Source organism: Musca domestica, unplaced genomic scaffold (assembly GCF_030504385.1).
Source record: "Musca domestica strain aabys unplaced genomic scaffold, Musca_domestica.polishedcontigs.V.1.1 6, whole genome shotgun sequence".
NCBI classification, from domain to species: Eukaryota; Metazoa; Arthropoda; class Insecta; order Diptera; family Muscidae; genus Musca; species Musca domestica.
Window position 1 is genome coordinate 25,076,813 of NW_026712363.1, and position 27,180 is coordinate 25,103,992.

At 33.3% G+C, this 27,180-nt stretch overlaps 1 protein-coding gene and 2 long non-coding RNA genes across 6 annotated transcripts; 2 read left to right on the forward strand and 1 right to left on the reverse strand.

Moving 5' to 3' along the window:
- The first annotated feature begins 1,130 nt into the window (after positions 1 to 1,130).
- LOC101896879 (sodium-independent sulfate anion transporter) lies at positions 1,131 to 27,095 on the forward strand. 4 transcript variants are annotated; one of them, XM_020036519.2, is made up of 10 exons: positions 1,131 to 1,400; positions 13,229 to 13,400; positions 13,457 to 13,661; positions 21,994 to 22,079; positions 22,302 to 22,439; positions 22,509 to 23,117; positions 23,184 to 23,357; positions 23,420 to 23,567; positions 23,632 to 23,811; positions 26,326 to 27,095. In XM_020036519.2, exons 1-10 carry the CDS (start codon positions 1,342 to 1,344, stop codon positions 26,418 to 26,420), a joined length of 1,866 nt encoding a protein of 621 aa, XP_019892078.2. In that variant the 5' UTR covers positions 1,131 to 1,341; the 3' UTR covers positions 26,421 to 27,095. The 4 variants fall into 4 exon arrangements, with proteins under 4 accessions (XP_019892078.2, XP_005182883.2, XP_005182884.2 ...); XM_005182826.4 differs by having other exon boundaries at positions 1,132 to 1,423; XM_005182827.4 differs by lacking the exon at positions 1,131 to 1,400 and adding an exon at positions 9,705 to 10,234.
- LOC131805675 (uncharacterized) lies at positions 20,623 to 21,400 on the forward strand. Its single transcript, XR_009343765.1, has 2 exons — positions 20,623 to 21,014; positions 21,088 to 21,400. It is a non-coding gene; the product is annotated as an uncharacterized LOC131805675 (long non-coding RNA).
- Positions 21,038 to 21,782, reverse strand: LOC131805676 (uncharacterized). The gene is made up of 2 exons (XR_009343766.1): positions 21,359 to 21,782; positions 21,038 to 21,303 (listed from the first exon to the last, which is right to left on the reverse strand). It is a non-coding gene; the product is annotated as an uncharacterized LOC131805676 (long non-coding RNA).
- Positions 27,096 to 27,180: the final 85 nt, after the last annotated feature.

Here is a 27,180-nt window from a genome sequence, read left to right on the forward strand (position 1 = left end):
GAAAATGTGAAATGAAAATTTTTATAAAGGAAAGAAATGTCAAATGAAAAAATTTATAAAGGAAATATTTTTCATTTCATATTTTCATAGAACAAGAATCCAGCCCCTGGGGCCGGATTCTTGTTCTATGAAAATATGAAATGAAAAATATTTCCTTTATAAAATTTTTATTAGACATTTTTTTTATAAAAGTTTTAATTTCACATTTTCATAAAACAAGAATTGAGGCCCAGTTTAAATTATGACTTGTGGTCTGTTCCAGAACTGCAAGAATGTAAAAGTTTTTACTGTTATAAACGATTTTCCCTTTATGATATCGAAAAAATTGCAAAGCTAGCAGATTCTTGCAGCTTCTGGAACAGGCCTCTAATGTGAGCCGAGTTGGTAGTTAAGGGCTAAGTACATAAGAAGCTTGAAGTCATGGCTAGGCATATTTTGTGACATTTCACAAAGGGATTACAGAGCCGCACTAAAATCCAGCCGTCGTTTTTCATTATAATTTGACATTAATATGCCTAGACATGACTTCAAGCTTCTTATGTACCTAGCCATTTATTGTTGTTGAGTTGTGCTTCTAAAGCGCGCACTTCTATCCTGTTGTTTTGTTGCATAACAGAGCGAATGCGCGCGTGGGAAACCAACGATTTAGACTATACCCAAATTTTAGATGATTTACCATACAAAATCAAATTAAATCTAAATCGAAATATTCTCGCATACAACACTGCATGTCAACTTTGTTCGGGTACCGTTAATTTCAATTTAAAAAATCTGTAACAGAAATATACAAAAACAAATGAAGGCGTAAACTGTGACTTACACGTGAAAATACAACGTTTGCATAGTCAGATTTATTGCGATTGACAAATTATTAAGGTTGACACGGGTAGAGATTTTGTATGTAAACCTAATTTAACTCCAGAATAATATTTATTTAAAAAAAGAAAAAAATTAAATCAACCTCGTTATCGAAAGTACTATGTGTCATCAGTTGTATAATGAAGTACTTTCGATTACCGTAAACATACGGTTATCAGACATCCGTCAGTCTTAACAGGCGTATGTGCGCGAGAGAGAGAGAGAGAGAAACTGTTATTGCTCCGGTCAGAGATTTGACAAGCACTGCGGCACAGTTGTTTTGTTATTGTCGGAGAATTCGCAACATTTGCTCTGGCTACGTTACCAGTTTTCATACGACAACAATTATTAATATACATGAATCCAAGAAAAAGCAAATAAACAAATAAAGTGCAAATAATTTTATTGCCACTAAATGGATCAAAGCATATTTAAAGTGTTATTGTGTTAATAAACCCTGTATTGGGAATAAAAAGTATCCGTATGGTGTTGTTTTCTTTTCTCATTTGTCCACAGCAACAACTATCGATTGCATACAAAAAGTATAAAAAACGGAAAAGTGAGAGTGAGTATTATATTGGCGTGTTATGCATGAAAGTGGTTGTTTGTCACACATACATATGTACTCACATGCCACAAATTAAATAGTTTCCTGTAAAGGAATTTGGGAATTCATATGATGTTGTTATGACCAGTGTTGCCAGGTCCATCAATAAAAAATATATGTGTGGCATAAAATTGACAAATGTACCACATGTGGCAATGCAAAGAAATCAAATGACAAGCTTTTTGTTGTAGTTGTATTACTTTGCCTTATTGGCCGTTAATTTTGTTGTTGTTTTTAATTTAAAATTTCTAGATTGTTTACGTTTTCTCTCTTGTGTTTATAATCTTGCTTATGGCCAAAAGCTACTAAAAACAAGTTTGTTGGAATTTATTAAATGCGTTGAATGAAGAGAAAATGTTTATAAATGGGTCTTTGACCTATCAATAATGATTAGCATTACAAAGTGATATCTAGCATTGATATATATTTTTAATAATTCTTACATTTTATCATGGTAAAATTAAGAAGGTAAATCATACCTATCTCTGCATTTTCAGTAATTTACCTTGTCAAATTTCATTGCATAAAAAATGGGTTTCCATCTCTGATTTGTCTATTAATATTGTATTTATAAATATATATTTTAATAATCAGATGTTGTCAAATGAATAATTTTGAAAAAAAGAAAATTGTAAACATATGTTTGCATGACTTTACCTTCTTGTTTCTACTATGCATTTTATCCTTGATTGAATATATAATGTTGGAATAAAAAATCACCTTCTGTTATGCACACATACTTATATTAATACATTTAAGCACAACAATCTGGTAGCAAATATTAACGGGGTATAAATTTGCCGCACACAAAACGACCACAATTCGAACGTGTTCTAAGATAACCCATTTTAGATTGTTCCTTTATTTCATCACAAGAACAAGATATTTGTAACAGCATGAATATTGTGAAAACAACTTTCAATAGAACAAGCCTATGCCAACGCATTGTTGGTAGACTAACAAAATATTTTAATCTAAAATTTTGTAACAAAACAAACTCCAACAATACCCACAGCAATAGCAGATGTAGACTGAAGACAATATTCCGTTGACAGCAGGGATTTATTTAAGTAACGCAGAAGAGGAACAAACAGTTGGAGGTTTTTGGGGGAATTACCTTTGGCACTGTTGGCTGTGATGAAATCGGTCAAAAGAAAATGAAATCAATTCATTTTTTAATGATAGCAATGTCATCAGATTAGATAAAAGACAATCCATAGCATACGGAATGCGTAAAGGGTGGTTAATTCGGTTTTCTCCATAAAATCAATATTAAATAGATAACTAATTGATAACGCCATATCATAGCAGAAAATATTTTTTCCAACCAAGTTTTTTGTGATTCACTGTATTAGAAGAAAATGTTTAGGAGATTTCCCCATATAAACATGAATATGTTCTAATATGTGAGCAATTGCATCATTGCTGCAACAATGTAGCAAACACTGATACTTGTGAAATATTCTCCAAACATATACCAGAAACACTTTTATTAAAATGTTATAGTATATGACAATATTAAAATAGTATAATATGATGACGTTAGAGCTGCCTTGGATTCTTAAGGTGAGAATACATAAAACTCTTCATCGGCTGGCTTCTTCGGAAAAAAGGCCAAAATCAAACTGAGTCAACCTACAAATTCCTTGATCTTTTCCGAAAAAACAGTCGATGACTTAAGGTGGAAATACATAAAACGCTTAACTGGCTGGCTTAAGTCATCGGCTGGCTTCTTTGGAAATGAACAAAGGAGCCTAGGCCCAAAATCGAACTAAATCAACCTAAAACTCCTTTGTTCATCTACGAAGAAGCCAGCCGATGACTTAAGCCAGCCAAATATGCGCTTTATGTATTTCCAGCCTAAGCCAGACAACCTATCCCAATTTTATTTTATATTTTATGAGAGTGATGGTTATTAGAAAATTTTGAACGTTGATGAGAGCTACCGGAATTAGATGCCTGCCAGTTATTTTACACAGTTTTACGATTGAAGGTATGTTCATGGTAGAATCAAGGAGGTAATGTTATGAATCCATGACATGTTTACAATTGTTATCAAAAATTATTCATTTGACAACATCTCGTTGTCAAAATTTGTCCATTGTACATACACAAATCAGAGATGGGAATCTGTTTTTACGTAGTGAAAATTACAGAAAATGCAGAAATAGGAGTGCTTTTTTGAAATGACTTCAGCATCTTAATTCGACCATGGATACAGGTAGTCGCGTCGACACAGCTGCTGGGACAATGAACTGTCAAACCGATTCTGATATTGAAAATCATGAATGAAAAATTATTGAAATTTGTAAAAACTGTTGAAAAATACATATCATTACAACCTCCGATTTGCGTCGTATAAGAAAACAGATAAAAATCGACTTATTTTTGCACTAATCCACTTAAAAAATGTTGACATATCAATGTTCCCAAGCGTTGATGCATCTACTTATATTCTTCTACCATGCTACCATGGATATGTTATAGTACGTTTACAGCATATCGGATTTAGTAAACGCCGTAGAATTGCCAATACCGCAGCATATGCGTCAAATAAAACCTTATTATAAGGTTAATGTTCATGAAGCTCTAAAGTAAACATGCTATTAGTTCTATAAAAAAATAATTAGAAATCCACGACTGGCTCTTTCGGAGAGAAACCAAGGAGTTATAGGTTGACTTAGTTCGATTTTGGCACTACGTTCCTTTGAAATCCTTTAATGTATTCTCACCTTCTCATTCGCCAAAATCGAACTAAGTCATCATAAAATTTCTTTATCCCTCTATGAAGAAATGAAAAAATACTAATACTGGACATTTTCTAGCAACTCCTTTTGTTTTTTTTTTTTTTGCAAAAATATAAATAACAAGGTCAAAAAAGCAATGATGAAAGACGAGAATTCCTGGATACAAACTGTCTCGTATAAACGCAAGAGGCAAGTTCAAAAGAGAATGATAAATAATGGAGCAAGTGTCTAGTTTAATTTTAAATGAAGAGTTATTAAAATTCGTTAAAATTGTTGAAAAATTCGTATTATAACAACTTCAGATTAGTGTCGTATAGAAAACACATAAAATTATAGATATTTTTGAAAAAAAAAAAAAAAAAAAAAACGTTTTTAATTTTTTGACATATCAATGTTCCCAAGGCATGATGCATGACCCTTAACTATGAAAAAACTACTTAATTCTTCACACAAAATTTCCTGAGCGAACACTCATATTTGTACATTGTTCAAATCAAATCACTCTCAGAACAACGAAAAAATATGTCCCATCCCTAACAAATGAGAGCATTTATCGAAAAAATTAATTATGACATTTAAAAATTGAAAATAGAAAAATTTAATGAAATTTTGAAAAATTTTGGGAAGACTGAAATTTATGAATGAAAACTACAATGTAGAATAGCGTATGTACATTCAAACGAAAGTAAATTTTGTTTTCTCTCTCATCCGAGGTACGCATTTTGTTCACGAGTTGAATCACCACAGAAAACAGGAAACAAAAGAGGAAATATTTTCAAAATGTTTGTATCGGCAGAAAAAGTGTCTCTCCAGCAGAATTTAAAAATAGAAAAATACAAAAATATGTTCAAAATGTCAACATTTACACAAAAAGATGGAGACGTGAATGAAAATTATAAAATTAATGTTATAATAAATCTTTGGGAGAAAAATAATAATTTCTTCTATCCATATTAGTGAGAATTTAATGTATTTTAGTATAAATTCCCATTAAAATCAACAAACAAAATTTTGAAAAAAAGGAATTATTTTACTATGAATTACGAATCGTGCCGTAAGAACGGGTTAATTCGTGTACCTTATTCTGAGAGCGACCAACGTTGTTCGGTTTCCAATGGAAACATGTTATGAAGCGCTTATTTGGCTGGCTTAAGTCATCGGCTGGCTTCTTCGGAAATGAACAAAGGAGCCTAGGGCCAAAATCGAACTATGTCAACCTAAAACTCCTTTGTTCATCTACGAAGAAGCCAGCCGATGACTTAAGCTAGCCAAATGTGCGCTTTATGTATTTCCAGCCTTATTTTATCAAAACATATACACATTTTGTGTATGTATGTGTATTGTTTCGAATAAAAAATACAATAATTTGAAATTACTTCAAATTTGGTTGCAAAATAAATTCACATTTTCGACGAAATGGGTAATAAATTTTGAAATTTTGTGATAAAACTGTATTGTTCTACTATTTAAGAATCAATCTTGTGGAATAACCCCGAAATTCCTTTCTTGTTTCGCGGGTTTTCCCGAATATAAGAATTTTGTAAAAAAAAATAAAAATAAACAAAACCAACTGTTGCATTTTTTAAAATCTTTTTGACACTTTAAGACTCTGTTACAGAGTTGCATTTTTGTTGCATTTGAAGTTGAGCAAACTTTCTTATTGAGCCATGATAACAACCTGAGATTAGCGTCGTATGAAAAATACATATAATAATATACTTATTTTTGAAAAAAAAAAAAAAAAAAAAAAACATTTTATAATTTATGACGTATCAATGTTCCCAAGCGTATTTTTCTACCATGCTCGCAATTGCTAAACCGAATATGGCAACTCTTTTCTAACTAACTCTTTTCATATCTAAAATATTTACGTACGACGAGTGGCATATTTTACAAAAATATAAATAATGTATTATTTTCAGCATTCCTTGGCACGTAAAAACAGTTGCAGTTGCAGTATCTTAGGAAGACTACTTTTATATTTCATTTCTTGGGCTTAAACATATAAAGCTATAGTATTTTTACTCTTCATCTTAAGAAAGCGATCTCGGTGCTGTTAGGTGTTCTGTAATCCTCGAATGATATTTTATTTTAAATCAGTCTTTAAAGATAAAAATAACTAAATAAATAACCCAAAGTAACTAGCGAAAAATATTGCCAAAATGTTGCAGCTTAGCATCATGGCTATGCATATAATGTCAAATTATAAACAAACACGACGGCAGAATTTGAGTGCGGCTCTTTCATTCCTTTATGATATGTCACAAACTATGTCATGCGAAGACTTCAAGCTGTATATGTATACTCACCTTCATAAATCTTTTGTAGATCTTTATGCATAAAATCCAAAAATAGGTCAATTCCAGATATAATAACTAAGGAATATTAATTGCTGTTGCATAGCGAAATAAGAAGGGAAAATACCTTATCATTCAGTAGCCTTCAAGCGATTGATTTTAATCGCAACAATTAAATAATAAACAATAATGATATGAGGTTATTTGTAATTGATTTGAATAACTATTTGGCGATAAGATAGATGAAGTTGAAGACGGTACCACTTCCCTTTGTTTTGGAAATGGTTAATATGAATTCTAAAATAGATTGTTTTCTAAAGTCGTCCAGCAAACATGTCACAGTCGACTCAATTTGCTATGGGTGTATTGTGTGGCATAATGAAACAATTTTTTTTGGACTTCAATTATTCTTAGCGGTTATAAACATGAATCAGCATGTTTGCATTTTCTAAAAAAATAACATTGTTATCTTAGGAAATTTCTGCACGTTTTTATGAAGTGTCAAATTCTGATTAAAAAAATAAAGTATTAAATGTAGGCTAGGGTGTCAGAGGCGCCTATCAAAAATATCAGACAATCGTAACACAAGTGGGATATCTAACGATTGGGAAAATAAAATGCACACAGCAGAGACTAGCGAACATACTGATCCCAGTGTAAAAAATTTCTAATGTAAACCACGACCGGATTTATCTTAAATTCGTTGCAGAGTGAATCCTCCTATCTAAACACGGTTAACCCACTAGATCTATTAAATCATCAATAGTATTAACGCACTATCAGATGTTTACCAAGGTCATTGTCAAATTTATGTTGCTTAGTTCTTCCTTAGATATGGGCGTACAGCTGGCAAGAAATTTTTCATTTATTTCCGACAAAATATGTTGTTATTTTAGAGCCTTTTAGAGGGTATAAAAGTCAAGGATGAATATAATCTAAAACAGAAAACAAAAATATTAGTCTGCTAAGTCATGTCATCCCTTATGACAAGAAAGTAGAGAATCCATATAGAAGGTATTGTGAAGACTTTGGCAACATTTTTCAGCTGGTAATTCTGGGGTTTCGGTTCTTAAAGGCGGACCTAAAGTAAAACGTCACAAGTACTAACATCACCGAAAACGTTTTCTTAAGATGAAGGATTTCAAATCTTACCTTTATATAATTAAGTCCAAAAACAGATAAATAAACTTAGTATTCCTAAGATATGGGACGTACAGGGTGAGATAAAAAACTGCAACAAAGTCAAACGCCATAATTTTTATATTTTTTCTTAAATTTTATTGAGAGAAAAAAATGTCGGAAATAGCATTAAATTTTAGAATAAGTTAAGATTTGTTCGAATTGGTCACCTTTGGCACGAATTATGGCTTTCAAATGGCCAATGAAACCGTCACACGATGGCCGAATGTTGTTCTGGGGTATTTTGGCACATTCCCTGCGAAGCGCTTGCTTGAGGTGGTCGACACTTTCGTGTTTTTTAAGCCAACCTTGCTTTCCAAAATACTCCAGACATAATAGTCCAACGGATTGGTATCCGGAGATTTTGGTGGCCATTGTGCGCTGGAAATGAAGCGAGGAACCTCATTTTGTAACCATTCTTGGGTGGCGCGTGCTGCTTGCGATGGTGCTGAGTCCTGCTGGAATTCCCAAGGTCTGCGGCCAAAATGTTTGCGTGCCCAAGGCTTTAATACACCCTCCAGAATATTTTCGCGATAATCTTCGGCATTTATTATCATGCCACGGTCGATTAATACGAGCGGAGAGCGACCATCAGCTGTTATGGCGGTCCACACCATCACCATGGCCGGCGCTTGAGTTCTGTTGGCCAACCTAAGGTCAGCTGACCTCTTAGGCAAGTAAACACGATCATTTTGTTTGTTTACAAACTGCTGGACAACAAATGTTTTTTCATCGGAGAAAACCAAATTCGGCAGTTCACACTATCAGCTAAGCGAAGCTACTCTTTAGCTCTTTTGAGTCTTTTTTCTTTATGTTGCGGTGTAAGTACTTGCACTTTTTGGAATTTCAATGGCTTTAGCCCGAGCTCATTTCAATATTTGCCGAATGGAATATTGCGATATTTTCAGCTCACGAGCAATTTTTCGGCCACCGCGACGCGGGTTTCGATCAAGTCGCTTCTTTACTTTTCTAACCATTTCTACTGATGTTGCGGTTTTCTTTCGTCCACTTCCTTGATCGCGTCGGGCTACGCTACCAGTATCACGGTAACGAGCGATGGTACGAGACATAAAATATTTATTCACATTTAAATACTGGAGTTCTCTAACGATAGCCACTTGTGGTTTCCCAGCCAAATATAAATAAATCACACTATCACGCTTGAATTCTATCACAAATAACTTTTTTTTTTGGAAAATTCTCTCCAAAATACGTTTGTACGCTTGTAAACAAAATGGCTTAGAAATGACAGCAATCTGAAGTTGGTTGCAGTTTTTTCATCTAACCCTGTATAGTTGGTTTTACGTGATGCCGAAAATAAAAGATTATTTTCTATTTTTGTAAAAACTGCCAATTGTCATACGAAAAAAATTTAGATATGAAAATAGATTTTATTGGAAAAATGACAAGGTCGAGTTCGTCGGAAAAAGGTTGCCACATTCAAATGAGTGAGAGCAAATGAGTACCCCTATTGTTTTGCCATGATGTTTCCCTTAAAATCTCAAGAGGTAGTCTCATAACAAAAACTCGTAGGATGCCTCGTTCCCTTTTTGTTGGAAGTCCTATCCACACCCATACATAAGGGGACCTTGTTGGGTTAAGTCATTTACATCCCGAGCTGTGTTGTTTAGAATGTAACACTTTACCTGGGCTCCAAACCGAAAATACACATTCTAGAACGTGTTTCTCTTTCAAAGCCATTCATTATTTTATTGAAATGCAGCATTTAATATTTAATATTCATACTTTGTAAATTCTTATTCTAAGCAATTCAGCTGGTTCAGATACATTTCCCCACAGTAGCTCATTTAGCTGGCTGTTATTTTGTTTTTCATTTGGTCTTTGATAAGAACATATTTTTTATGGGCATGAATGTACACAAATAATCAAGAATTTCAGAAGGTTGGTGGTATCCAAAATGAAAAGTTACGCTCTCGGTGAGAAATCAACCTCTAAACTCTAAATTGAGTCAGTCAGACGTAAGACTGACGTAGTCAGCCGCAAACTGATCGATAAAATAAAAAACGGCGGAATGTTTAGTCGGATGCCGGTATCGATTCGTAACACACGTGAATGCGGTTCGTTCTGTCTTCTGAACTTCGAACATGACAATTTAAAGTGTCTAGCGTTGTCGATTGATAGTAGTAATTTATTGGCTGTTGTGGTGGAAGAAACATCAACAGAGCCCTCCTCAACTGGCTATAGCCATCAATTAAAACGTGTCATTGGTGTAAACACAGAAAAACAAGAAACAAAACCTCCATTTCTTCTCCAAAGTTTTGAAAGTGGGTAACAAATAAGAACGAATAAACAAATCGAAAACAACAATAATAAAAAACACTTGTGTGTATTAGAACAAATGGCAAAAAATTTAGAGAGAAATTTTTCGTAATAATTTAATCGAGAAGTGTTGATGTCTGATAAACAAAATTCGATGCTTGGTGGAGGAGTGTGATCAAGATTTAGAAGAATTTACTTGAGAAGAGAAAACATTAAATAAATTAAAGGAAATCAATAGAAAGAATTTACGACTCTAGATTTTTAGGGTAAGTAGAGATCCCCATAACAATTTTTCAGAGGAAAATGGTGTCCCTATAAAAATCCACGTTTTGGGGACGACAAGTTCTCCTTCTGAAATATTTTTTAAAACCCATCATCCATTATTTTTAAATCCTGCGTTTTTAGTTTCTTTAAAAATATTTTGTTAGTTCTTCCAAAAATATTCTTAAAAAATGCACGTTATTCTGGGTATATAGTGTCTTCGGCAGAATTTTTATGAAAATATTCAAATCCCCAAAAAAGTATTTTTTAAAAAATCTACGTTTTTGGAAAGGTTCGAAAAATTATTTTTATAAAACCTATGTTTTTGGAAATGTTCAAAAGAAATTTTTAAAAAAATCTGCGTTTTTGAAAATTTTCAAAAATAATTTTTATTTTATAGACATTTTCATAAAATTTATTTTTTTTTGAAATCCTCGTTCATAGAAGTGTTCAAAATTTTTTTTAAAATCCTCGTTTAGGGAAATCTTCAAAAAATATTTTTTAAGAAATCCTCGCTAAGGGAAATCTTCAAAAAATATTTTTTAAAAAATCTACGTCGTGCAAATTTTGAAAAACTATTTTTTAAAAAATCTACCTTTATGGAAATCTTGAAAAACTATTTTTTAAAAAATCTACGTTTATGGAAATCTTCAAAAAATATATTTTTAAAAATCCTCGTTTATGGAAAGCTTAAAAAAATATTTTTTTATATCCTCGTTTATAGAGTGTTAAAAATATATTTTTTTAAAAAATCCACGTTTATGAAAATCTTCAAAAAATATTTTATTAAAAACTCCACGTTTGTGGAAATCATTAAAAAATATTTTTTAAAAAACTGTTATGGAAATTTTCGAAAAAAAATTTAATAAACACATTAGAAAAATTTTCAAAAATTGAATCTTCAAAAACAAATTTTTAAAAAAATCCACGTTTATGGAAATCTTCAAAAACCTTTAAAAGACGCGTTTATGAAAATCTATTTTTTTATAAAATCCACGTTTATGGAAATCTTCAGAAAATATATATATTTTTTGAAAATCCACGTTTATAGATTAAAAAAAATTAAAAATCCTCGTTCATGAATATTTTCAACAAAATTAAAAAAAAAAACACAATGAGTGTACCGCAATGTAAGAACTCGATGGTGCTTTACTTTGGGATGTAGGTTCCGCACCCTATTTAAAAAATACAATTGTGAGAAGGTCATTTTAGTATTGTAGCACGTTTAGACTACTAAATCCATTCGATTTCAAATGTTATCTCCATAGCGTATGCGTCACGTAAATCGTATTTATAAAACCAGTGTTTTTTAACGTATACGCTATGAAATTGTAATTTGAGTACTTTAAGTCTATTTGAATGAATGGGTTAATCTGGACAACATTTTGGTATTTAAACGAACTATTAAAAGTACACAAGCTAATCAGCTGATTTAACGTATGTGACTTCACACTTGATGATATTAATATTAAGGAAGTTCACACTTCAAGATTACGCACACGCAAAGACTGCACGTTCTCAGTTCGTGGCAATGCAAGGCAAAATGCCCATAGAACACTTGGTGATAGAAATATTACATTAAGTCATAGTTCATAGCAGGATAGTTCTGTCATGTGGTTGTTAAGGTGAGAATACATAAAACGCTTTTTTGACTGCCTTAAGTCATCAGTTGGGTACATCGTAGAGGAACAAAGGAGTTGAAGGTAGAAGTTAGATATATATCTTACAGATCTTTGCTGACGCGGCTGAACGAGGCAGTTTAATCCGCTATTATTTAGATGCACCCATGGTAGAAGAATACAGGCAGATTTGTATACGGGATGAGATGAAAAAACTGGAACCAACTTCAGGCTGATGAAATTTCTAAGCCACTCGTCTGACAGCTGTTAAAATTATTCCAGTGACAGCTCATTATATATCTTACAAGCGTACAAAAGCATTTGGGTGAGCATTTTCAAGAAAAAAAGTTATTCGTAATGGAATTCAAGCGTGATTTCTTTATATTTGGTTGGAAAACCACAAGCTGCTATCGTTAGAGCACTCCAGCATTTGTGGCCGAAAAATGGCTCGTGAGCTGAACATATCGCTATATTCCATTCAGCAAATATTGAAAAATGAGCTCGGGTTTAAGCCATTGAAATTTCAAGAAGTGTAAGAACTTACACCGCAACGGAAAGAAAATAGACTCAAAAGAGCTAAAGAGTTGCTTCGCTTGGCCGAAAGTGGTGAACTGCCGAATTTGGTTTTCTCCGATGAGAAAACATTCGTTGTTCAGCAGTTGGTAAACAAACAAAATGATCGTGTTTACTTGCCAAAGAGTTCAGATGAAAATGGGCACCTTAGGTTGGCCAACAGAACTTAAGCGCCGGCCATGGTGATGGTGTGGGCCGCCATAACAGCCGATGGTTGTTCTCCGTTCGTATTAATCGACAGTGGCTTCAGAGTAAATGCCGAATATTATCGCGAAAATATTCTGGAGGGTGTATTAAAGCCTTGGGTACGCAAACATTTTGGCCGCAGACCTTTTAAAGTTAGAATTTTAATTTTGTTAATAAATTTCCCTTATCTCCCATATAAAGTGATAATTGTATCAGCTTAAAGTAAATATAAAATTAAAATTGCAATTCATTGATTGCTTGAAAATAACGATAGGGAAATAGTAATTTAAAATAATGACCTACAATAGTGCGGCAATTTTAAGTTATTTTCAATTGATTTCGCTATTATTTTGTAATATATCGTTGACTGGGGTGTAATGTAAACCACAGCAATATAAAGCTGTTTTAAGTCTGGGCAAATATATATTTTTTTATTAACGAAATGATGCATTTGCTGCCTCTGCTTTTTAGAACACTGCAACAATGCAGCACCATAAATACCCATAATTCTACCAACTATTGTTCGCTATTCAATAATAATAAAAAAATTCTAACTATGCGCTGGCATTAATTGAATAAAATTGTTTATTTTGTTTTTTTCCTATTGTTGTCTATTTTCAGCTACACAATGAAATCCAGAGAATTGGCATATCGTTTATTGCCCGGCCTCAAATGGCTGAAGGGCTATACGGGACAAGATGCATTGTCTGATTTGATTGCTGGCATAACAGTGGGATTGACAGTGTTGCCACAGGGTTTGGCCTATGCCACGTTGGCTGGCTTGGAACCCCAAGTAAGTCTTTATGGTTAATTTGAATTGAATAAAATTTCTCATTTAATTTCTTTTAGTATGGTTTATATTCCGCCTTTGTGGGTGGCATAATTTATGCCTTCATTGGCAGTTGCCGCCAAGTGACAATTGGTCCGACCGCCCTATTGGCATTGATGACAAGTCGCCATACTGGATTTGGTTTGAATTCAGGTCCAGCTTATGCCATTTTACTATGTTTGATATCAGGTATTGTTGAAATGCTGATGGCCGTTTTGAGATTGGGTAAGTGTAGTTAAAAAGTTATATTTAACTTTTTGGTTTAGTGATTGAAAGATAAGGACGAATGGAGCACAAATATAGACTTAAGGTGAGAATACATTAAACGCTTTTTTGACTGGCGTAAGTCATCGGCTGGCTTCTTCAGGAAAGAACAAAGGAGCGTAGGGCCAAAATAGAACTAGGTTAACCTAAAACTCCTTTCTTTAAAGACATTGAAGTATAAAGATGGGACAACACAGAGGCAAAATATGGCAACCCTGTGAAAATACCTCTGTTGTCATGATATCATAAAAACATAGTTACCAATGTTAACTGATTTAAACCGCTAAGGCTATATACAATTAATTGAGAAGGTCTATGGAATAGTATTTTTTATGTACCCTCACCTTTAAGGTTGTAATACATAAAACGCTTATTTCACTGGCTTAAGTCATCGGCTGACTTCTTCGGAAAATAACAAAGGAGCGTAGGTCCAAAATCGAACTAGATCGACCTTAAACTAATTTCTTCCCCTACGAAGAAGCCAGCCGATGACTTAAGCCAGTCAAAACAGCGAGCGTTTTATATATTCTCACCTCTATTCTTATTTTCCACAGTCCCTACTACAAGTCTGATTGTGTTTAAATCAGGCTTCCCAAATTCTCGTTCGATTTTGTTCAAAGAGTGAAATTCGCTCGAATTCGAGCTAGTGCACTTGTGGGAGCAGAAAAAAACGAGTACAATCAATTTTTCGATGTCGCTCGAATATGAGTAAGCATATTTTCCTCGTTTCCCTAAATCGAGCTGATTCAAATCTTTCCGAGCATTCCTTTAGTTTTTATTATACCGTTGTTTATTTTTCTGCACAAGGTCAAAAAGACTGTGACCTTTTATACCCTACACTATATGGAGGTAAGGGTATTATGTTTTTGTCTTTGTAACATGGGGAAGCGAGATAGACCCATAGTTACTTCTGAGCATCTCCATAGAATCACTTTCTGAGTCGATTTATGCATGTCGGTCTGTCTGTCCATGTATTCTTGTGAACAAAATGCAGCTCGCATTTACTATCCAATTAAGACGCAATTTTCCAAATAATATTTGTTTGGTCCAAGGACGAATCCTATTGAAATTGGTGAGAATAGGTTCAAATTAAGATATAGATCCTATACATATCTTCCACCGATTTCGAGTTAATTGTGCATAAAATGGCCAATTTCAGCTCAAATGACTTGAAGATTGGCACCACCGACCGAATTCAGTCTAGTAGCAAGTACTTGAAATTTGGTGTAAATCGGTTCAGATATTGCTATATATATGTTTCATCCGATTTTGTGTTTAAGTCCCCATGTAATATGTACTCCACAATAATGATATTTGGTACCAGATATCAGATACAACCCAGAAATACCTCTGCCAAATTGTATCAAAATTCGTTCAGATTTGGATATAGCTCCCAAATATATATCTTTATCCGATTTCATGTTTATTGTGAATATGCATCCCATATAATAGTTCCCTCTGAAACCCAATAATATTTGCTCTAAAGCCAATTGTTGATAAGTGGTATGATCTACTTCAAATGAATTCTTTTTTTACAAGAGCTCTACTAAGTATGCATAGTGGTGGTCGTATAGTCGGTCCGTCTGACTTTTGAATTTTCCTTACTGGTTATGTATAAGTTGTCATTTCTATTCACTTCTGCATTTCGCAAGACCTTCTTCAACTGGGTTTTAAAGAGAACACACGAAAGGCTAGAATCCAGTTTGGTATTGACCATCAAGAAGCATTCTCTGGGCATTTTGCAGCTTTTGAATGGCAAAATACCAAAGTGTAATCATGAAGTGTGAACATCCTTAATATTAATATCATCATCTGTGAAGTGACTTAAGGCTGGCTTCTTCGGAAATGAACAAAGGAGCCTAGGGCCAAAATTGGACTAAGTCAACCTAAAACTCCTTTGTTCATCTACGAAGAAGCCAGCAGATGACTTAAGCCGGCCAAATATGCGCCTTATGTATTTCCACCCTTACTGCACATCATCCGATTAAATTGTGTACATTTAAGGCTAATTTTCACTGCTGGGTATTAAAGAGGACACACGAAAAGGTGAAATCTTGTTTGGTATTGACCTGCAGCTTTATAATCAACAAAAATATACAATGTTTCCATCAGCAAACATTCTATGGGCATTTTGCAGCCTTTGCGAGTCAAAAGAGCAAAGTATAATCTTAAAGTGTGAACATCCTTAATATTAATATCATCATCTGTGAAGTGTCTTACTGTACATCACCCAATTAAATGTTGTACTTTTAAAGCTTATTTTCATTGGATTATTTAATCAAAAACTGGATTAAGTACCGATATATTTGCTTACAAGTATGATGGCTTCAAAAAAGTTTCCAAAAACAAAGGTATTCGAAACTTCAAAAAAATTAAAAAGAACATGTTATGAATGTGGAGGAAAAAAATTGAAAAAAATGCAAATCTAGTTGATTCTAAAAAGTTATGGAACAGAGCAAAAATACACATTTGCTCTGTTCCAGTACCTGCAAGAATTACTAGATTTGCAATTTTCTTCGATATCATAAAGGGAAATTGGTTATCGTAGTAAAAACTTTTATATTCTTGCAGTTCTGTAAAATACCTATTTGCGCTAATTTTTACAGTTCTCTTTTGAACTCGTCTCTTGCATTTATAAAAGACATTTTTTCAGAAATTTTTATAATTACGATTAGTGTCTTTGTGAGAGCGAGCGATTATTTATATTCTATCTAACCCTCTCTCCTACAAACAAAGACTTTCCAACTGTAAATTCGGACTAAGATTTTTTTTCCCCTGGAACGAAAATATTGAAACAATACGAAAGCTATTTTGAAAAAAAAACGAACTTGGACGTGACGTATTCTAACCACATTCATTGTATTTGTTTTATTCACCTTATTAGAAATGTATTTATGCGCATTTTTTAAACAATTAAATATCAATTAATTCTCTATATATATTTCTAATTAGATATCTATTTGAATTATTTTATGACAAATTAAAACATATTTATTTGCATTGTAATTGCAACAATATATTTTCATACAATTGTGTAGAAACGTAAATATCATTTGAGATTTGAATCGATTCCAAAGTTCTAAAAGTTTGTTTGATTTAATTAAATGGATTGTAAACATTTTTTTAATTGCTTCAGATATTTTGTTATTTATTTGAAATTTCAAATGATATTATACAAACAAAAAATTTGTGAGAGAGAGAAAAAAAACCAACAAAATAACCTAGTTTAACACATTTCTTGTTAGAAAATAATCTAGGTCTTGAATATGTAAATAAGGGAACTAATTAATAAAAACGTACCAAATAACAGGTATGTTACCAATTGTGACCATTTGTGTCAATACACGTGATTGGGTTTAACCCATTTCCCGTTTGGCTGTCTGGCAGATTAATTTCACAAACTAATAGTATGTTTATATAGGAGTTTTTTGTCGGTTTAACTTCCTATCTCTTTATGATGTTTCATGTAATAAATTTTAAACTTACTGGGTTTATTTAATTTGACTAATTGCGAACGTGACTTGGGATAACATTTGGTGGTACCTCCTTCACATATTTGATAGGTCGTAGTATTACTCACTAAGGTTATATTAATCCTTACTTACAGTGCCAAATCGATTTAACTGTTGTCCATAAATTAGCCACATCGTCACCTTTATTCGTCCATTTCCCTTAAACAATCAGTGTAGCCACAATGTCAATTCCCTAACTTTCAGTTGATAAGAGTTACATGTGCTGGGAAATTTACACTCATTTCGGGACATTAACCCAGTTTTATAGCTACTAGCCTGGTAGCTACGACGATGTCTTCGTAAATCGCATTGTTTGTATATAGGCAAAAGGAAACTAGATCGACCCATAGTTCCATTTCGTGATCTGTATAGAATCACATTCTCAGTCGATTTATGCATGTCCGTCGGTCCGTCTGTCTTCCCATGTAATTTTGTAAACAAAGTAGAGGTCGCATATATTGCCCTATCCTGATAAAATTTTGTACAAGTCATTTGTTTGACCCAAGGACGAATCATATTGAGATAATCGATCAAAATTTAAATATAGCTCCCATATATATCTTCGTCCGATTTGCCTTTTATTGTGCACCAAACGTCTAATATCAGCCCAAATCATGGTAGAAATACCAGGCGAAAATTACAACAAAGCAACTTTTTTTGGAAACTTGATATGTCAAAGTTGTAGTCAGGGCGAATTGTTTTGAAGTACAAAATTTGGGGCAAATTGTTTTTCCAATCAAAATATTGAATCAAAAATGTTCAAAATTGTTGTTTTTTCTATTATAAAAGCAAATATTCAAAACTTCCAACATCGATTGAAAGTAATGCTGAAGCCGCTGCATCTTGGTTTGATTATAGCACGTTCAATACAACATTTTTGAAAATCACAGAGACTGGAAATGGAGTGATCGTAGTCTCCAGCGCGCCAACGAAGGACATTTGCGATAATAGATGTCCAATCGTTGTTATCTCTTCATCATCCTTACACAGCATGCAGTCTTGGTAACATTGGCAACGTTGATTTCATATTCAACAGCGATAATGTTCTTTACAAGAAAATATACGGAAAATTAGTTTTGATGCTTTAAAATTAGGTTTTGTGGTGGTTCTGGGGTGTACCCTTTTTTCTTTTGCTGCATCGTCAGCTTTCTCGCTGTAGTGACATGCTACCTAAAAGGTACTTTAGGGTATATTTACTCCTCAGGCTTACTTAAGATTTGTATCAAAGATTGCAGAAGATACAGGGGGCTGAGTCTACTGTAAGTCCACGCATATTATTTGCTCAGCTATGAAATGTATAGCAGACAGGTTTTGTTCCCCAAACCAATCCAATATGCTTAGGAATCATTCACCTTTCACTGTTGAAGCCCTATAGTGTATAACATAGTTGAAAATCCGTACAAATAAGATGATGAAATTTCATGTATCGGTTTATCTCCTATATGAAATTGATTCCCTGTTTCACTTATTCAAAAATATCCACGAATTTTAGATCTCCATATTACCTATGCCTACCATTAGTTGAATATACACTTTTTCCCTCATACTCTATAAAAACGTAAAATCTCGATTTTCTATCAATAGCATTGTTAAAGTTTGAAATCATGCAACAATTTTCTTATGTGTAAACGAAGGCGAATTCAAATTACAACAATTTTTTGACATATCAAATTGATACCAGCTGGCCTGAAAGGGTTACCTTGTAATTCTACCATGGCCCAAATAGTATTGAATTTTGTAATTACCCAACATACCAAAATGGCTTGAGAATAATATTACAATAAGCTTATGAACATAAGCCTTAAGCTTGAGAAAATCTTGAGAAAACATTGAAAAATGTTTGTGTAACAAGTATAGAATAATCGAAACGGAACCCTTATTTATAAGCTTATACTTGAAATTGTAGAATAAGCTTACAAAAATAATATTATAATAAGCTTATTTTTGTAATAGTATATAATATTATTATATTTTAAATTTTTAATCATTTTTCACATTTTTTCCTTGATGGACATCCCAGTAGTCACTGCCTCATGTGGCCTTGATACCCTGACGCTTTCTTCTCCCTTATTTGAACTTCTGCATCTCTTCCACTAAGACTACACATCTATTGAATTCCTTCAACTTTTTTGATGCTTCCAATCTGAAATGGGATTGGAATAATTTATGTGAAAGTTTCCCGGATTTATTATTCATGCATACCTTAAGGGTTCGGTCCAGAAATGGGTCCTAAATTCGCGTGATTTTGTTTTCTGCCAAAGAAAATAATTTCTTGCTGACAATTTTCACAAAAAATCAAAACTAATTTGTCAACAAGGGACAGATTTGAGAAATGTTTGTGGAACATAAGTGTTTCTCAAGCATTGTTGAAAAATTATATTTTTATAATATTGTTCTCAAGCTGCATTGTATTTTTGGTATGTTGGGTACGACCAATTGGCACCTAAAGACAAGTATGTCGAATTTGATGAAAATCGGTTCAGATATAGCTAAAGCTCCCATATACAGGGTGAGATAAAAAATGCAACAAAGTTAAACGCCATAATTTTTACTTTTTTTAAATTTTATTAAATGAAAGCAAACAATGTCGGAAATAGCTTCAAATTTTAGAATAAATTTAGATTTGTTCGAATTTTTTACCTTTGGAACGAATTATGGCCTTCAAACGGCCGATGAAACTGTAACACGCTGCCCGAATGTTGCTCTGCGGTATTTTGGCTCATTCCCTGCGAACCGCTTGTTTGAGGTGATCGATACTTTGGTATTTTTTAGTGCCAACCTTGCATTCCAAAGTACTCCAGACACAATAGTCCAACGGATTGGTAGCCAGAGATTTTGGTGGCCATTATGCGCTGGAAATGAAGCGAGGAACCTCATTTTGTAACCACTCGTAGGTGGCGCGTGATGAGTGCGATGGTGCTGAGTCCTGGTGGAATGTCCAAGGTCCAAAGCTTTAATACACCCTCCAGAATATTTTCGCCATAATATTCGGCAATTATTCTGATGCCACGGTCGATTAATAGGAGTGGAGAGCGACCATCGACTGTTATGGCGGCCCACACCAACACCATGGCTGGCGCTTGAGTTCTGGTGGCCAACCGAAGGTGCACATTTTCTACTGACCTCTTCTGCAAGTAAACCCGATCCACGATCATTTTGTTTGTTTACAAACTGCTGGACAACGAATGTTTTTTCATCGGAGAAACCCAAATTCGGCAGTTCATCACTTTCGGCCAAGCGGAACAACTTTTTAGCTCTTTTGAGTCTATCTTCTTTCTGTTGAGGTGTAAGTTCTTGCACTTTTTGGAATTTCAATGGCTTTACCCCGAGACCATTTTTTAATACTTGCCGAATGGAATATTGCGATATGTTCAGCTCACGAGCCATTTTTCGGCCACTGTGACGCGGATTTCTATCAAGTAGCTTCTTTACTTTTCGAATCATTTCTGCTGTGACGTCGGGCTTCGCTGTCAGTATCACTGTAACGGGCGAAGGTACGACACACAAAAGATTCACAGCCAGTTCCACGATATCGAAAGAACACGTTCGCACAACTTTTACACGACAAACAGCTGATTTCCGTTCCACTAAAATCTATCAGAACGAAAATTTGCACGAAAATCAAAGCGAACGAAAACGTAAGCATTTCAGTGTAATTTTGCGTTCCACTATCTTTTTTCTTTCGTACGCATGCGAACACAAATGTCAAAATCAGTCACTTGTGTGTTTGCTATCGTATAATAACAATTAAGGAAAATTGTTTTAACATAAACATTGCTTGATTGAAAATGGAAACAAAAATGTAAGTAAAAATAATAAATGCAATTTAATATGTGAACAACAAATATATATATTTTTTATTTTCTCAATTCCAGCACGAAAAAATCATCAACTACACAGCTGCGGGCACTAGTTGAGTAAATGGAGGAGAATCCTGTGTTCGCCAGAGGAATGCCAATTTTTGGAAGCAGCAGAAGAAGTTTTAAATCGGGGCGGATTTGGGTAGTTCTGCAACCGGGCACCCACTTCTCTTCCATCATATCCAAAAGAGCCCGAAAACTTCCTTCGACACACGAAAGTTGGCCACAAACCTAGAAAAAATCATTTTTTATTATTTCAAAAATGTAAAAATACAATCATACTTACTGGTTGTTAGGTACTTCAAATAAATTCGAAGCATCTCTTAAATTCCTCCGTGGCACATTTCGAACCTCCTCCATAAAAAATAGGGCTACGGAAATATTCTTTTTTTTATTTTCTAAGAGCACAAATAGTTTGAACACAATCACTAGAAATTTTATTTCGTTTGTTTATTTACAATTTGTTTGTTTACAACTGAAATGTCAGTTGAGACAGAGCCACTGCTGCTTTTTCGCGTTTAAATTAGACATTTGACGCTTTTTTTTTGCTTTATTTCGCGATTAATTTTTCCAAAAAAATATTTAGCAACACTGAATCACGTAAGGCTATGCGAAAGAAAGAACGAAAGATAGTGGAACGCATTCTTATACGAAAGTGAGTGAGTAGCCTTCGTTCGCACAAATTTTCTTTCGAGATCGTGGAACAGGCTGTCATTCACATTTAAATGCTGGAGTGCTCTAACGATAGCCACTTGTGGTTTTCCAGACAAATCTAAAGAAACGCTTGAATTCCATCACGAATAACTTTTTTTCAGGAAAATGTTTCGTTTTCTAAAATATTCATTTATTACGTTTTCTAGGTATAATACCTTCCTGCTTTAACTTATCTTTATTGTTGCAAATTTCTTGGCATACTTTCAGGCGCATTGGTTGACTTGATATCTTTGCCCGTTACAGTGGGTTTCACATCAGCCACCGCAGTTATTATTGGAACATCACAAATCAAGGTGAGCAAAAAAAAATCAAGGAGAATGGTTACAAGGAACTAGAGATTATAAGAAACTATTGCAAATAAAATAATGTACAGAGTACAAAAATCATTTCGATGTATGTTGCACATAATTTGAAGACCTCGTTCATTACGACTTTCTTAAAAATGTTGCTCCTTATAGTCATTTTCATATACCATTAATATTTTTTAATATTAACATAATTATATTTTTTTTTAGGGTCTCTTGGGCTTGCGTGGTGGTTCCGGTTCCGGTTTTATAAACACCATGAAATCTGTGTTTCTCAATTTAGATAAAATTCGTATTGGGGATTTTAGTTTAGGTGTTACTGCCATTATTATTCTGTTGCTATTAAGGGTAAGTAGATATTTGGAAACGGTTTTTTGTGGAAATCATTTGATAATAAATAATGCGTTTCCATTTCAGAAACTGAAAGACTTAAAACTTCAAAATTCCAACAAATTCCTGAAAAGTTTCCTCTGGATTGTGGCCACCGGACGTAATGCTCTGGTGGTTTTAATAAGCAGTACCATAGCCTATTACACATGTCAGAACAAGGATGCATGTCCACTGATCTTAACGGGTAAAGTGAAAAGTGGTTTACCCGAATTTCAATTGCCACAATTTAAAACAACAATTCTAAATGCAAATGGGACAGAAACTGCACAAAATTATTCGGCAATGTTGGAAGAGTTGGGTCCTTCAATGATTATTTTACCCATAATTGCGGTATTGGGTAATGTGGCAATATCAAAGGCTTTTGGCGGAGCTGGAATTTCGCCAACACGTGAACTTGTGGCATTGTCATTGAGTAATATATGTGGTTCGTTCTTCTCCTCAATACCTGTGACGGGGTCTTTCTCGCGTAGTGCCGTAAATCATGCCAGTGGTGTTAGAACACCAATTGGTGGATTTTATACCAGTGCATTGGTACTATTGGCATTGGGTTTATTGACACCATATTTCCAGTATATTCCCAAGGCCTCACTGAGTGCTGTGATTATTTCGGCGGTTATATTTATGATTGAGTTTGAGGTTGGTAGAAAAGGGTAAATTGCTCTCACTCTTGGAAATAATAATGAAAACCTTATTTATCTTCAGGTCATCAAACCATTGTGGCGTTGCAGTCGCCGTGAACTCTTACCCGGGGCCATTACATTTGTGGTAAGCTTGGCAGTGGGTGTGGAGATTGGCCTTCTTTTGGGCGTGGGAGCTGATGTTGCATTTTTGGTATATCGTGTGGCCCGTCCCGTACTAACAGTTAACAAATTGAGTGTAAGTGGAAACATAATCTTGGTAATATTCAAAATATCTAATGAAGTTCGCTCAACTTACAGACCACCCATGGCATTTCTTATATTTTGATAAGGCCCAAACACAGCTCTTTATATTTTCCTGCAATTGAATGGGTGCGCACCGGAATTTCTAAGGCATTGGAAACTCATGGTTCGGCACCTGTAATTTTGGATTGCTCAAATGTTCATGGTTTGTAATCATTGTGAGAAGTTCCTTGAAGAAAAAAAATCATCGATTTGTTCTTGTCTTGTAGATTTTGATTTCACCGCTGGCCGTGGTATTGGCGCTCTCAACAAGGAATTGATACGCATGAATATTCCTTTGTTCCTGCTCAAAGCCTCCAAGGAGATCATTGTCATTCTAAAGGAATCAACAAATGCCGATATACCTACACTGGAACAGCCTGATGATTTGGAGACTGTGCTGGAACAGAGTAAGTGAAAGATGATGTTTAAAAAAAACAATTCAATAAAAATATTCATGGCGGTCATAAAAAGTATTTCAAACTTTTACGATTTGAGCTTTGTTAGCCCTTTTGAAAGAAAATTCGAAAATTTGAGAATATCATTAGAAGTCTTTTGGTAATTTAATTTAATCCACGTTTAGGTCTGCTGTATTTTGATATGTATAAGGGCTGTGCCAAAAGGTTTACCCATATTAAAAATTTTTGTAGCGTTTCTACATAATAAGAACCCAAAATCCCAATCTCTGGCGCAAAACATGGCCAAAACGTAAAAAATACTCGAAATCGGAGTTATCCTTACATGGGGGCTACTCCCTACAATAGACCGATATGTAGCATTTTCTGTACCAATAAAATTGAATGTGATTCAAAGATCTTTATCATATTTCAAAGCTCTATACAAAATGTTGCGAAATATATCTCAAACTATAGGAGTTCCTCTGTGTATAGTCAAAACAAAATAAAGGCCTTAGCAACAACAGGCTTGGCCCTAAGAACCTGAAACTCTTTTGAGGTTTTGATCTACAAACGAAATCTATTAAGTCCACTTGCAAGTTTCCACAACCGAGATTGGCTATTGCACAGTGAAATTATATGCAAATTTTCAGCAAATCGGTAAAGGTGCTAAATTTTTCAGAAATGACAAAAATGAATGGTATTTTTTCATGGTACATATTGAATATACAAAATCCTTTTGTTCAGCGACTTACAATGAAATTTGATCTAGAATAATTCTTTCTTTGACACTTTATTCAAAAAATGAAGTATAAATGCAGATTTTGATCTGGATTAAAAAGTGTTAAATTAATAGCCAAAAATAGCAAACGGATAATCATTTGTAGTGAATGAATTTCGAATGTAACTATCATAACAAATATTGTATATAGATGTAGGGTTTATTCTGAGATTTATAGGGAAATTTTGTATAGAACATTTCTTCCTTTGACACCTTTTCCCTACAACGAAATTTCATGTCATATACAGGTATCTATTATAACAAAGTCGATTAGAAATTCTTAAAAAAATAGGAAATATTCTCGAGACTTTTTTGGGAACATTAATGCAAAATTTCTTTGATATGCAGTGGAAATATAGATTTCTTTTCTTTTGTAACTTATAGTGAAATTTGATGAAGAATATTTTTGTCTTTTATTTATTTCTTCCAAAATGATGCTTTGTAGGAAGATTTTTGGAATCTACGGATTTAACCCTAAAATACGCTTTGGGAACATTGAAGCAAATATTTTTTGATATGCAGTGGAAATATAGACTTCTTATCTTTGGCGACTTGTAGTTAAATTTGATGCAAAATGTTTTTGTCTTTGATGTCATCCTTCTAGAACGATGATTTGTATGAGATTCTTGTATAAAATCACATAGAGTTCGGCCTTAACCCCAAAATATGCTTTGGGATCATTGACACAAATATTTGTTTGATATGAAGTGGAAATATAGATTTCTTTTCTTTGGTGACTTATAGTGAAATTTGATGAAGAATATTTTTGTCTTTTACTTATTTCTTCTAAAAAGATGCTTTGTAGGAGATTTTTGTAATCTACGGATTTAACCCTAAAATATGCTTTGGGAACATTGATGCAAATATTTTTTGATATGCAGTGGAAATATAGACTTCTTTTCTTTGGCGACTTATAGTTAAATTTGATGCAAAATGTTGTTGTCTTTGATGTCATCCTTCTAAAACAATGCTTTGTATGAGATTTTTGCATAGACTTATATAAAGTACGAATTTAGTTCGGGAACATTGATGCGAATATTTTTTCGATACGCAGGGGAAATAGAGGTTTCTTGTCTTTGGTGACCTATAATGAAATTTGATAAAGAATATTTTTGTCTCTTACTTAATTCTTCTAAAATGGTGCCTTGTATGACTTTCAAACCGATGCTTTGTAGGAGATAACCCTAAAATTTGCTTTGGGAATATTGATGGAAATATTTGTTTGATATGCAGTGGAAGTATAGATTTCTTTTCTTTGACGACCCTTAGTGAAATTTGAGAAAGAATATTTTTGTCTCTTACTTAATTCTTCTAAAATGGTGCTTTGTAGGAGATTTTTCATAAACTCACATAATGTACCGATTTAACCATAAAATGTGTTCTTAATATATATGAATTAACGTTTAGGTAAGATTTAGACTTCTGAGGTCTTCTAGGGCCAATAGCGGAATATGAATAATAATTTTGTAGGAAATGTTGACTTCCCCCGATTCCGTTTAAAGGGTGAACTATATTTTCCAAAAAGAAATAAAGAGACCCCCCTTTGTTAACTCGTTAACATTTTCGACCAAATTAACACTCGTTATTTATATGCAATATTACCTAAGATAATTTACACCTAAAATCAACGGATTCCAAGCTATTTTAATTCGAAAATTTCAAACAATTTGGAAGAGCTTGCCACGCTTTTAAAATTTTCGACTATCTGTTATTTCTTTAAATTAATTTTATTTAATTTTTGTTTTCAGGTCCCGACTACGAACCATATCTACAGGTGATGGTGCCCTTGGTAGCTAATCCAAATCACGGCAATGCAGATAATGAGCATGACAAAAAGAATTGAATTTATCATACCGCCCTATCTCAAAAACCAAATTAGGTTTAATATTCCACAGATTCCAAACCCTATCATGTCAACCCACAATGAGACTAAATGCTGTTCTAAGTATTTCCATTTTTTTTATTAAATGCAATTATCTCCTATACAAGATGCATAAGTAAACAATTTACATATTAGAATTTTTGTATGTATTACTAAAGACCCCAAATAAGTGTTTTCGAAAGAAAACCGCATATAATTTTTAACTTTTTGCACAAACTTTTTTTATTTTTCTCCTTTTTTTGTTTTCAAATCTTTGCTTAGTTTAAAGTAAAAATTCTCTTGTTTATATATAAGTAATAATAATATCCCATAATATAAAATATAATAAATTGTATGCATGAAAAACTCGTGTATTATTATATAACCATAAAAAAACATTATTCTGTTTTTAAAAAATAAAAAAAGGTTTTTGTTTTTTATATATTCGAACTAAATGTGAAACGTAAACTTTATAATTATATTAATGATAATAATAATAATGAAACTATTAAAGTGTGTGTGTATATATAAACAAGTATATATATATAAAATACAATAGAATAATTTATTATAAATATTAATTTAAACCAAATTTTTTAGCAAATAAAACAAAAATTAAAAAGAACTCACAAATAAATACAAAAGTAAAAAAAAACATGTGGTTGATTTAAACAATTTAATTACCAATAAGTTTAATAAGTAAATCAATGTAACTGCCATGTATATATGTATTTTAAATTCT